The 13,678-nt window shown below is 51.8% G+C and overlaps 1 protein-coding gene across 1 annotated transcript; it reads left to right on the forward strand.

The window, feature by feature from the left end:
• Nucleotides 1–2,984: 2,984 nt before the first annotated feature.
• Nucleotides 2,985–3,290, forward strand: LOC141934205 (feather keratin Cos1-2). The gene has a single exon (XM_074849542.1). The coding sequence runs from the start codon at nucleotides 2,985–2,987 to the stop codon at nucleotides 3,288–3,290; it is 306 nt and encodes a 101-aa protein (XP_074705643.1).
• The last annotated feature ends 10,388 nt before the right edge of the window (nucleotides 3,291–13,678 follow it).

Below are 13,678 nucleotides of genomic sequence, written 5' to 3' on the forward strand. Positions count from 1 at the left end.
CTGGGGCAGCAGCAGGGCCTTGGCCCAGCACATGCAGCAGCTTCCCAGAGCTGTCCCCGAGCTCAGCGCCTGCAAACAGCAGCCACTCACCTCCTGCCCATGGCACGGAGGAGGCTGAGAGCCTCCCTTCAGCTGCCCCTCTGCAGGCCGAGCACAATGCCTCTGAGCTGCTCTCTAGCAGAGGGGATGGGAGGCCAAGGGTGACCTGGGCGTGCAGGCTTCAGGGAGGGCAGGGGACAGGGGGAATCACACAGTCACAGTGTAGCTGAGCAGGGACCTGCAGGGGTTGTCTGGATCAACCCCCGCTTGCAACAGTTCCTGTTATTTGAGGCCACTCCGGGGTGGAGATTGCAGAAACTGGAAATGTCCCTGTTCCAGAAGCCTTCACTTATGTCTCTCAGCTCCTCCACAGTCCAACACCTCTTCTGTCTTTCCTTTGAACACTTATTCCCTGGACCTGCTGGGAACAATTTGGCTGACAGAGATCAGTGTCTGCCTGTTGCCTGTGGTTGGGTGTCATCCCCAATCTTGCAGGAAGTTCTGACCTTTCAGTTGCTCATGGTGTGTTAATGAAACAATTGTTGTATTGATCCTACTGCTGATCCCTGACAACGACCAACAGTAAGTGGCTGCTAGCTGAGATTTGCACCACTCATCAACAGCCATTGAGCCTGGTAGTCCAGCCAATATTCCACCCACATTATCATCCTGTCACTGAACACATCTCTTACAAATTTCATCATAAATGAAATATGAAAGGAGCTATCAAGGTCTTGCTAAACTGTAGGTACACACCTCCCCTGCCCTTTCCTTGTCCACAGTGCCTGTTACCTCCTGAGACACCAGCTAGGTTTCCCTCAGCTACACGACAGCCTCAGCTCAGGAGCAGCTCCACGGAGAGGGGAATCAGCCCTGGCTGAGCTCTCCCAGCAGAGCTCCCTGGCACTGATCTCCCCGAGGTCACTCAAGGGAAGGGGGGAAGCCTTGGCTGCACTGTGTCCAAGCTGGGCCTGACCCAGGCAGACAAATATTCAGGAGGGGAGATGGGCTTAGAACATTTACCCACTGTACACAGCCCTTGTTGGAAAGAGAGTCTCTTCTGGACAGCCCTGTGGGGCAGCAGCAGGCTTTGGGGGATGTGGTGTCAAACCTAATGCCCCTTCCCTTGTGGTCCTTGTGGGCTGAAGTCCAAGGCAGCCACGATGTCTTTGGCTTTCTTGTGAGAGTCACAGGGTCTGTCACTTCCCCTCAGAGCACAGTGATATCAGGCTCTCTGTTCTGTTCATTCCTTATCTGTTTGCTCCAAGGTCTCAGGTCCTGCCTGATGCAGCACCAGACCGATGATCTACAAATGTACATTTTGATCTGTCCCAGCCCAGACACCACCGACACTGCACGGGAAGCAGATGCACTCAGGGATGGCCAGCACATGGTCAGCAGGATTCCTCAGCCTTTCTCCTTGCCCAGAAAGCAATCCCCGTCCTTCTGAACTCTCTAGAGCTGGGGAGAGCAGCCATGTCCTGGCCTGGAGAGGCAGGGAGGGGGCACTGCCAGCCGTGCTGAGGCACTCCCACTGCTGTTACACTGAATTAAACTAAGGAGCCAAGCTGGAGTGAAACCATCCTTGTAGTGGCCTGAAATCGGCAGCAGCAGAGCGTGAATTTGAAGGAACAAGAAAAGGAGGGCTCAGGATCCAGGGGCTGCACTTCAGAGCCTCTTCCCTGGACACATCTCTAGCAGGCTGGTGCCATCACCGTTCAGCTGCACTCAGGCTCCTTCTGACCCTGGGAACCTGCTGCTCTGTGGTGCTCATGGACAGAGCAGAGGAGAGTGTCTGGGCCATGAGCAGCACATTCCCTCGTGATGAAGGACACACAAGGTCACACATACACACATTGTGCACACCTGCATGGAATTATACACAAATCTTTGCTCCCATGTGCATCCACAGAAACCTGTCTGCTTACAAGTAAAGACAAGGAAAGAACACTCATAGGAACACAATGGACCATGGACTCTGCTGAGGATCCCGGGGGACTGGGCAGTGTTAGGCAGGATGAGTTCAAACCCCAGCAGCACAACACCTACACCTGGGGAGGCAACAACAAGTGACCACTGAGGTGAGCTGAGGGGGGAGGCAGGGAAGGAGAAGGACTGTGGCAGAACCTCATGCACAGGAGCCCACGTCATCCATCTGAGGATGGGTGCAGCTTTTTCCTGAGAACAACACTTCAAACAGCCCCAACACAGTGACCCAGACTGACATCACTTGCCTGCTCTGAAAACATCCAACACTTCAGTTGAGTCTTCTGCCAGCACTGCTGCATTCCTGCCCTAGAAATCCTGGGGCCTTTCATCCCAGTGCTCAGAACAAGCCTTCACTGGGGAATGGGCATGGCACAAACCTGGAAATGAAAAGGAGCAGTGCAGGAAATGAAAGCACAGCCCATAGCATTAGCTGCGATGGTTTGCATTCAAGATGAGCTTGTCAGAAAATTGTTACCTCTGCAAAGGTGCCTCTGGTCCTGCGGCAGTGAAGGGCAGGTATAAAAGGCAGCCCAAGTCCCTGCTCTCTCATGCACTTCTCTAGGCTCCTTCTGCTTGGGAACCAGGTGAGTCTGAAGCCCCTTCTCGTCCTCTTCCAAAGGAGATCTCCACTTGAGAGACATCCCAGCTAATATTACTCTGTCCTGTCCTGGGGTTTGGATTTTCTTGTCATGACAGAGAGAAGTGGGGACACGGTGTGCTTATAGAGGCTGGGGGGCTGAGTAGAGTTTAAGTTTATGCATAAGGAGAGACCTTTGTTTAGCCAGGCTGTTCTTTGTGGGGGAATGAAGACCTTGTGGCTATTGACAAAACTTTCATCTCCCCACTAAGTATAGGCCTTATCTCCTCTATGACAGGGTAACCAGGCAGCTCCTCACCCACCCTTGTGCTCTGCTTCCTCCCTGCTTCTACCCAGGTGCACCTCCACCCTCAGAGACATGTCCTGCTATGACCAGTGCCTGCCATGCCGGCCCTGCGGACCGACCCCGCTGGCCAACAGCTGCAATGAGCCCTGTGTCAGGCAGTGCCAGAGCTCCACCGTTGCCATCCAGCCCTCCCCCGTGGTGGTGACCCTGCCCGGACCCATCCTCAGCTCCTTCCCACAGAACACCGTTGTGGGCTCCTCCACCTCCGCTGCCGTTGGCAGCATCCTCAGCTGTGACGGAGTGCCCATCAACTCTGGGGGCTTTGACCTCTCCTGCATTACCAGCCGCTACTGTGGCAGAAGGTGCCCACCCTGTTAAAGGTGCCGACAAACCCCAGGAAACAGCTTGAGGAACTCAGAACATGGTGCTGGGTAGAAGATCAATATTTTGGAGGTTGCTTTTGGGATAGCGGAATGGTTTTGCCTTTCTTTCCTTTTTCTTTGTTTACTACCTCTCCCCTCATGCACCCCAGCACCAGCTGTGTAAGGTCCATCTATCTCGTCTCCCTCCCTGGGACAGGCAGACAGACATCATGCAGGAACTTCTCTATGGCCAAGGACTGCAGATTCTCAGCTGCCCCCAGGGCTCCCTGCACTGCTGACCTCCACTTGGAGTGACTTTGTTTCCTTCATTTGACTCATTAAAGTTCTGTTGCATTCAAGCCTGGCCTCCATGTGGTCCTTCCTTCTGTGGACACGCCCCAAGCTGCCAAAGGAGAAGGGTGTTGCTCTGGGTGCAAGGGGGTGAGGGCACAAGGAGACCTTGCCTTGTTGTGTCTCTGTGCACAAATGCCCAGAAAGGCAGGAGGCTCTGAGGGCTCAGCAGCCCCATCAGCTCCTGAGCAAGAGCGTTCCTCTTGCTATGGCTGGAGCTGCACTGCCTTGGCAGGGGGTTGGCTTTGGGCTCTGAAAGGTGATTTGCTTTGCAGAATGGCAAGAGTGGTAAAGAAGGGAAGAGCCCTTGGGATGGCCCAGAGCTGCTACTCCACCTTCCTCTGCCCTCCACCACTCAATCTAGGGGCCATGGCCAGCACACATGGATGGGACTAGCAGGGAAAAGTCACCCATGCTGCTGAATATCTTGAGGCTGGCTCATGAAACACAGCTCAGAACACCTGAAGGCCAAAAACTCTATAGCAGCGTTTCACTTGCATGTCTGAAATTTTTTTCCCTAGTCATGCTGCTAATGACGAACATCATCATCCATATAGACCTCCTACACTACCACACTGAACCTTGTAACAAGGAGAAGGTCCTTGGCAATGATGATACTCTCTGAAATTTTCCTTCTGGATGAGGGAGGGATGGCATTGTTTCTGACAGATGAGTAAGACCCTTGGCCAAAGCACTGCCAAAGTGCTGCTGCTGACTCCTGGCATGACCCCTGGTTTGCCGACCCAACTAAAGAGCTCTTGCAAAGGTAGGAAAAGGCCACAGGATCCATGCAGGCTTTACACTTCAAATTAAGTGTATTTGTGCCAGAGGTTGGGTTTTATTTATGGTGATTTAAACCATTGACTGACAGAGTAGGAGCTGTTCTTTACATCACACTTATTCCTGTGCTGTGCACCTTGATTTACACCCTAAGAAAAGTGGATGTGAAAGCTGCTGGTATTTCTTCACTGCCAACGCTGGCCAGTTTCTACTGTTAGACAGCTGAAATGATGACGAGATCTGTTTCCATTTGAAGAAACTGTTCTAAAAGCCTGACTGACCAAAATGGGGTAATCCATGTGTGGATGAGACACACACAGTGTCCTGTACTCTAGAAAGGGGGCAACAAATTATACTGTGCTGTGGGAGTGACTGACAACTGCCGTGGGTTGCCCAGGGAGGTCACAGGCCTTCCCATATCCAAAACTACCTGGAGACGGTCCTGGGCAACTGGCTCTAGGTGGCCATGTTTGAGCAGGGGGCTTGGACCAGATGACATCCAGAGGTCCCTTCCAACCTCAGCTGTTCTGTGATTCTCTCATTCTGGGAGAGCAGCTGATGTAGAGCAGCTCAGGCTTTCCAGCACGTGAAGGGATGTAAGGTCACGGACATAACCCTGCTTTCCTTTCTTGTCTTAGCACTAATAATGGGCATTTTAAGGAACGCTTGGAAGAGGCTGAGTACCTCTCTTACTGGAACCAGACACTCTCATTTCTGTTGCCCCAGTCTCACTGTCTGCAGTCTGTGTGGAGTCTGGCTTGTCCCAGGGGACACCACGCTCTGCTGCTGTGTGAATACACCACTGAGGCACCATTTCCTTTACAGAGCAGGGGCCTGTCCCCCACCCCCACATCTCCCTTCAGGAGACCACTGAGCACAGCTGGGAGCATCTAAGGCTGTAAGAGTTGTCTCACTTGCAATGTGGGGATTCTTTGTGGCTGCAGCAATACGGTTCTCCAGTTTTTACGTTATCCCTGACACACAGACTTGGGACACAGAGAAGCTGAATGCCTGGAAAGGCCATGGCAGCTTCATCTCCCACTTTTCTAGTGAAGAAGCACCAGAATGAATCCCAGTCAAACCCTTGTTCTTATTAAAGCTGATGGGAATGGCCAGGAACCGATCCACTGCCTTAACTGTAGGGCCTGAAGGACTTGCCTAGGACTTGTCATCGCAAGAGGCTGAGAGCTGGCATTGAACTTACTGGTTGTCAGTGCTGTGTGTGCATGGTCATGCTCACATACATGTTCTTCTGGCTGTGCTCACGTGTCCATTTGCACATACGTGTGCCTGTGTGTGCCTGGGGCAATGCACAGGCAAGCAGGAGTGTGCACAAATATTTGCTGTGGGTGTGTTTGTGCACGTCTGTTGATGAGGGCATATGTGTTTTATCACATGCACGTGTCTTCATGTAGCTGAGCATGGATGGATGTGACATTGGTCTGCAGATATGTAAGTGTGTGGGCACAGATATGTGTTGGTATGTGCTTTTTCGCCTGCGTGTCGCTGTACATCAGCGTACAGGTAAATTTGTTTGCACACCCCTGGGTTCAGGAGGATGCATATATGTCAGCATGTGTGTTGAATATCTGTGTGTACATGTTGGTTTGTGGGGAGGCTGTGCCTGTGTCTGCTCATGGACTCCTTTGGAAACCTGTGTGCACACACCTCTTTACAAGAGCACAGATATGACACATGTCTGTGTGTGTGCATGCCTGTGTGTGTGCGTACCTCGGTGTGGGTATAGGTGTGCATGTGTGTGCACCCATGAGGGTATGTCAAAGCTGTTGTTAAAATCCAGGTACAGCCAAGCCAGTGCCTCTCCCCTGCCCCACAGTCCCAGTCACCTCCTCACAGAAAGCAATGAGGTTGCTCAGGCATGATTTGGCCTCAGTCAATTCATGTGAGCTGCTTCCAAGCCCGTCTTGAGTCTTTCATGAGTTTAGGAACGGCTTCTGAGAGTATTTCCTGCATGTCTGTACCGGGTCTGGCAGAGCCAGAATTGGTTTTCCCCTGTAGCAGCCCTCATGGTGCTGTGTTTGATGCTGGGAGCTGGCAGGGTGTTGATAGCACACTGGTGTTGTGGCTACTGCTGAGTGGTGCTTACACAGCACCAAGGCTCTTTCTGACATTTCCCCCCCGCCACAGTGGGACGGGGTGGGCAAGATCTTGGGAGGGGACACAACCAGGACAGCTGACCCGAACTGACCAAAGGGATATTCCAGACCATATGACGTCTGCTCAGTATAAAGCTGGGAGAAAGGAGGAAGGGGGGGGGGGTCACCCTTGGTCCTCCGAGGCAACCACTACGCGTATTGGAGCCCTGCTTCCTGAGAAGGCCCGACATCGCCTGTTAATGGGAAGTAGAGCATAAATCTGTTTTCTTTTTTTTGCTTCCGCGCGCGGACCTTTGCTTTGCTTTGCTTATATTAAAACTGCTTTTGTTTTACCCACAAGGGTTGTTTTGTTTTCCTATCTTATTTTCTTTCCCTTCTTTGCCCTGTTGAGAAAAAAAGGGGAAAGGGGGGGAAGTGATAGAGCGACTTGGTGGGTACCTGGCATTTAGCCAAGGTCAAACCACCACAATGTCCTTTTAGGGAATGAGTAGAGACTCCCTGAACACATTTGGATACACCCCAAATGATCCCATGAACTTGTGTATGGCCAGATGAGAGTAAGAGCTCCTTAGTTCTTTCTTCTTCTACTGTGGGTGCTGCTTCATTCCCTGAGAGTCTGTGGGAAGGTTCAGGGACATGGTGGGCCTGCGGAGAAGCCATATCAATGAAAACTGAAGGTAAACAGGCGAGTACATCAGCCTTTTCCTTGTTATTTGTCCAAGTCCTCTTCCTCACTGACCAATGAGCCCTCACCTATTCAGCCTTCCTTTTGCTGCCAATAGGCTCAGAGATATCTTGCCTGATTCCCTTCACCTCCTTTGTAAGTGTCTACTACAGTCGTTTTGGCTTTTCTTGACTCACCTCTTTGCACATTGCAGGGACCATCCTTGTGCTCTGAGGAGGTGTCTTGAAGGTCAGTCCCCTCTCCTGGGACTCTCTGGGCTCCAGGGCAGTTTCCCATGGCAGCATACCAAGCCGGAAAGTCCCTGATGAGACTAAGCCGTGCTCTTCTGAAGTCAGGGGCAGTAATCCTCCTGTTTGTCTTGGTCAGACCTCTGAGGATCCTGAGCTCCACAGTCTCCTGGTCACTGCAGGCAAGGCTGCCCATGAAATTTACATCATCCAACAGTTCTTCCTCTTTTGTGACTAGCAAGTCTAAGAGATCCTCTCCCTTAATCCATTCATGGATTGCCTGCATCTAAAATTTGTATTCCATACACACCAGACATGTCCTGTTTTGCTTGTGCCCAGCCATTTTCCTCCTGCAGTAGGTACTGACGTGGTACCAGATGAGCACCAGGCCCTGTGACTATGAGGCTTTCACCAACTGCCTGACAAAGGTGTCATCTGCCTCCTCTTCTTGGGCAGGAAATGCATAGCCGCCACCTAAGTACACCACCACCTGCGTCACAGGGGAAGTGTGAGAGCCTCCCCTGGCATGCTGTTCCCCCGTGCATGCCTCTTCTACCCTTGTGACATCCCTGCTCTTCAGTCTGTGGGAGACCTCTCCCTCCATACCTACTTTACACTCCTCCTTCACAGTTTAGCAGGGATTTGGAAAGACACTCTTGCCTCACCTTGCCGGGCACATTCCACCATTGACCAGTAGTCTTCACTCTTCCAAGAAGGTCGTGTGGGGATAGAAGTCAGAGCTGTGCAGCGCTGCTGCAGCCTCCTGCTGCCATGCCCGCTGCCCAAATGAGCTCTTCCACATGAGGGAGAGGGAGTCTCTTCTGACTTCTGTGCCATGCTTTGGATCTCACTCTTAGTAAATATGCATCACACTCTTAGAAAATATAGGTAATTAAGGGAGTTGTGAGTGAAATGGAACAAGATCCCCTCAGGGGATATGTCCTTCCAGCCCTGTGGGACCAACGCAGATTCCAGCACATCCTTGTATAGAGGCTCTTTCAGCCCAGACTCACTCACCAGCATAATTCATAGACTCACAGAATCAAAGAAGAGTTTGTGTTGGAAGGGACCTTGAAAGACCATCTATATCAAGCCTCCTGCCATGGGAAGGGACATCTCTCACTAGGTCAGGTTGCTCAGAGCCCCATCTAACCTGACCTTGGACACTTCCAATTATGGAGATTCCTCAACTTCTTGGGTAAATCTCTGCCAGTGTCTCAAAACCCTCATAGGAAAAATTTTCTTCCTTATGACCAATCTATATCTACCTTCTTTCAGTTTAAAGCCATTGCCTCTTTATTACTACAGGCCCTTTGAAAACATCTTTCTGTCTTTCTTATAAGCTTCCCTTTAAGAATTGAAAGACCTCAAGAAGGTCTCTCTAGACCTGTCTCCTCTCCAGGCTGAACAATCCCACCTCTCTCAGCCTTTCCTCATAGGAGAGGTGTTCCATCCCTCTCACCATCTTCGTGGCCTCCTCTTTCCCTCATTCAGTGAAGAGACATCAGCTCACACATGGGACTTCTCCCACCTCAAAGCAGATGTACACGGCAAATGGAATGAACCCTCTTTCTGGAGACACTGATCCTGCCCTTGACCCATGGTCACCTCTGAACTTCCCAGCTAGCATTAGCTCACAGCAGGGCTGACCTACCTGGTCACATCTCCATGGCTTGTTTCATCATGCGATCAGGAATGAAACCACAGGCTCTCCTACTAGCACCTAGAAGCACCTCCATCCCATGCCTAAAGCCCACATCCATGTCCACAGTACTCAGGGACAGACAGAGAGCAGGGAAAAGGATTTTTTGGGGTGAATGGGCTCAAGCTGGACACAATTCTCTCATCAATTGCATCTCCCGCTCTCACCAAGGACACACCTGTCTTCCCTCAGCCACAGGGAACCCTTGGAAACAGGGCTGGGAGAATATGACTCTCTGAAGTCCAACACCTGAGTGGACAGTATATATGACTCTCTCTTTGGGAGTCTTGAGTCTTCTCAATAAACTCTGAATTACTAGAGGTCTAGCTTTGTGTGTGTGTGTGTGTGTGTGTGCATGTTTGTATGTCGTGCTCCGGAAATGCTTGGGCCTCTCATCCTGTGATGCAAAAGATGCCTTCACTGGGGAATGTACCTGACATCAAGCAGGAAATGAAAAGACAGCAATTCCGGAAGGCAAAACACAGCCCATAGCATTAGGTGGGATGTTTTGCATTCAGGATGAGCTTGTCAGATAATAACCACCTCTACAAGGGATGCCTCTGTCAGCCTGGGGCAGTAAAGGTCCAGGATAAAAGCCAGCCCAGCTCCTCACTCTCTCAGCCACTTCTCTTGTGTCCGTCTCCTTGAGAACCAGGTGAGTCCGAGGCCCCTTCTCCTTCTCTGCTTTCTCGCAAAGGAGGTCTCACTTCAGTGAACCTGTCAGCTGAGACTGGCTTTGTTCTATACCAGATCTTGGGGCTGCTTGTCATGTGAGAGGGGAGTGGGGAGAGTTAAGCTTGGAGGGAAGATGGAACAGTAGTGACGAGGCTTCTGTACTCAGGGGTAGACAGTAGCCACATAGCAGCTGGTGCTTCTTTTTGATCTGTCTCAGGATGAGTCCAAGAAACCCTCATTCATCTCTTCATAGACTCCAGATTTAGGCACTGCATGTTCTGTAGCTGCCTCATGGTGCAGTGACAAGCTGCTCCTCACACGTCCCCATGTTTTTCTTCCTCCCTGCCCTCTCTCCCAGGTGTTCCTCGGGCCTCAAGACATGTCCTGCTGTGACCAGTGCCAGCCCTGTGAGCCCTGCTGCCGGCCCTGCGGCCCCACCCCGCTGGCCAACAGCTGCAATGAGCCCTGTGTCAGGCAGTGCCAGAACTCCACCATCGTCATCCAGCCCTCCCCCGTGGTGGTGACCCTGCCCGGACCCATCCTCAGCTCCTTCCCACAGAACACCGTTGTGGGCTCCTCCACCTCCGCTGCCGTTGGCAGCATCCTCAGCTGTGACGGAGTGCCCATCAACTCTGGGGGTTTTGACCTCTCCTGCATTACCAACCGCTACTGTGGAAGAAGGTGCCCCCCCTGCTAAAGCCACCAGTGACAGCCCGGACAAGGACCACCAGGAACCCAGAAGCTCATGCTGGACTGAGGACAGAGCTCCTGGCCAGTGATTTCAGAGAGGCTGAGCATCCTCCCAAGGGAGGGCAGCGGGGTCTCTCTGAAAACATGGCCAAAGTCTAACTCCTCTGCCTTCTACTCCCTCCCATGACTTTCTTCTCTTCTCTTCTTCTGGGCTGTAAGACCCCAAAGCCAAGCTGGGGGATCTGCTGGCCCCTCTCCCTTCATGATGATGGATCCCTTCTGGGATCTCCACCATGGCCAATGGGCACAGACATTTGGCAGCTGTTGGTGCTCTCTCTGCTCTGGCTGCCTCCTCTCAAAGTGAACTCATTTCCCTCTTCAGAGTCATTAAAGCTTTCTGCATCCCAGCCTCTGCCTCCACATAATTCTTTTATTGGTGGACATTGTATCGAGTTGCTGAGGAAAAAAGGCATTGTCTTGATTAGCGGGTGATCGGGTCGGGGACCAAGCAGATGTTTCAGCATTTGGAGAGGAAGGGGAGGATGGGACACATGGCAGTCGGCCCTCTCAGGCACTGTTTCTTGAAGCTGAGGAAGACATCCCTGGCTCCTCCACAGCCAGTGGCCATAGGGCTCTGCCTTCTGGCATCTCTGCTCAGACACAGGCCCTTGGCCTCAGAGCATGACCTGCAGAAATGGAACCTGACCACTGCTATCCCCTAGAGAGGAGCCCAATGCTCCTGGAGGCTCTGAGAGGTTAGTAGCTCAGAAGTTTGTGCAAAAGGGAGTTTTTCTTGCTTTAGTACTAGGAAAAGAAACTCAGTCAAAAGATACCAGCAAAGGATGCAGAAAAATCTTTTAAAACAGCCCCAGAACTTCTCCTCCTCATCTTCCCACCTCTCCCGAGAATGAGGGGTGTGACCTGCACTCAAGGGCAAAGATAGCAATGATATGTAACCTCTACAGCGTTCATCCCCCAAAGAGATCACCCCACAGCCCAGCAGTTACACAGTTCAAAGGGCTAAGATGACCCTAAGTTTAATGTTGAAATCAACCTGTCCAGCCCTCACACCACAGCCCCCCTGTCACTCACACACCCCCAGCTTCCACCAGACAGGCACCCCAAGGACAGCAGCCAGTGCCCAAAACCCCATGGTCCATCTCTGGTGTAAGACTTTTCCCCAGGCATGAGGCAGCTGTCCCCAAGGCCAGGTCTTCTCCTGGCAGGCCCATGAGGTAGGGCATGAGAAGGGCTCCAAGGACCAGGAGAGTGCACTGGGGAGAGCAGGTCCTCTGAATCCCAGCACATCACCATGCAGCAACAGGAGAGTCCACAAGGTGGTTCAGACTATTATCTGAAATTGGAATCATCATGCAATTCCAGGAAGAAGCTTTGCCCCGTGACATGTTATTTGTTTTCCATTGTACTTTGAACTCTGACCTCTGAGGGACACATCCCAGAGCAGGTACTCTAAGAGAGAGGCCTGCAGGAAAACCTGAAGAAACAATGTGCAACAGGGAATAACAGAAAACAAAGAGCAGCAGCAAGGAAACTTTGAACAAACAGCCACAACCTCCTGCATTGCCTGCCCCCTCATCAGAGCCATTGGGCACAAGAACCATGTAATCCATGGTGAGAACAAGAGGACCTGAGGCTCTGCCACTGATTTCTCCTTCCTCTCAAACCACTGACACTCTCCCCTCCTGGAAGAAAATTTAGGCCTGCAGATCCCTGGGTGCCCAGGGGAAGCAGAGCTGCCAGGGGAGAGCTGAGGGACCCTTCCCCCAAGCTCAGCCTTGCACACACACATCCCCTCCCTCCCCTGGCTTCTTGCACAGCCAAGGAAGCTCCCTGCACCAGGGTGACACCCACAGCACAGAGGTACAAGGCACTGTCAGAGACCTTGACTTCCTCCAGCTGCAGGACACTGTATTTCTCTGTGGTGTTCAGCAACGTGGTGAGACGGCCACTGTGCCTTGGGCCAGCTGCTGCCTGATACGAGAGCAGCTGGGGAGCTTGGCCTTTCCTCTGCTGGTACCAAAACAAGGCATAAAAGCTGGGAATGTGGTATGTACAGTTAGTCTGAAAGGTGTCTCTCTGCTTCACTGTGACTTTTCCTTCTTCCTGGGTGACAGTGCTCTGTCCCATGGTGCCTGGAAGAAAAAGCAGGTCAGTGACTCTGCAGGGAGGGTCTCTGGGGAGGAAACCAGAAATGGATGCAAAACCCTGGAGAAGAAGGCTGCCTGTCAGCATGGACTATGAGGAGAGCTGTGCTGTGTCCCTGCTCCTCCTGCTTCTCTTTGTCCTACTGCCCAGAGGCACAGGGAACAGCCTGTCATGCCTTTTCTTTGTGGGCTGGACCAACACCCCTTCAACAGCCTGAGGGTCCTGGGGAACTCTTGCAAAATATTCATGCTACTTCCCCATCCCTGTCATCTTGGAGGGCTCCTAACTCCCTGGGTACATGCAGTGCTGAGCCCAGTGTTGGAAAGAGGGAGCCCTGGTTGTGCTGACCATCAGCAGGAGACTGGAGGCCACGGCAGGTATGTGCCAGCCAGGAAGCAGAATGGGAGACCTTACTGATGTCAGTGGGATGAGGGCTTTAATGTCCTAGTAGCAGCATTGACAGGATCTGCTAATTAGTGGTGGAAAGGGGGAAATGTTGGAGTGCAGAGACAAGTGAGACTGACAGCAGGTGGATCATAAGAGAGATGCATAGAAAGTTTGATTGAAATGGAAAGAAAAACAGAAGAAGGGGCCTGAGATATCTCTTTTCTCTATTCTCTTCTCAATACCAACAGTAAGAGCATCTAGAGATAATATTTCCTATTATGCAAGAGTAGTTCCCCACATCATCCTGATAAGACTTGTGAGAGTTTCCACAGGGGAAGAGAAGTATTTGTTGATAGAAAGCCAGGACTTACCCAACACTTGCCCCACGAAGGCTGTGAGGATGAGATATCCAAGGTTCATGTCAAGACCAACCTGCCTGTTTGCTGAATGAGAGAGAGTCAGAAAAGCACCTCCCAGCCCCCAGATAACAGAGCTGCCGGAAATGACTCTCTTGGGGGAGCAAAGGAAGAAGTGGTGAAGAGAAACGATCTGTTCTTCCTGTGCCTGAAATGCTCCTTCTGGGTTTCTCCCTCCTCCAGCAGCAACACCTGTGGCTCCCTCAGC

The sequence above is a fragment of the Strix aluco genome, chromosome 24 (assembly GCF_031877795.1).
Source record: "Strix aluco isolate bStrAlu1 chromosome 24, bStrAlu1.hap1, whole genome shotgun sequence".
In the NCBI taxonomy this organism is placed as follows: Eukaryota; Metazoa; Chordata; class Aves; order Strigiformes; family Strigidae; genus Strix; species Strix aluco.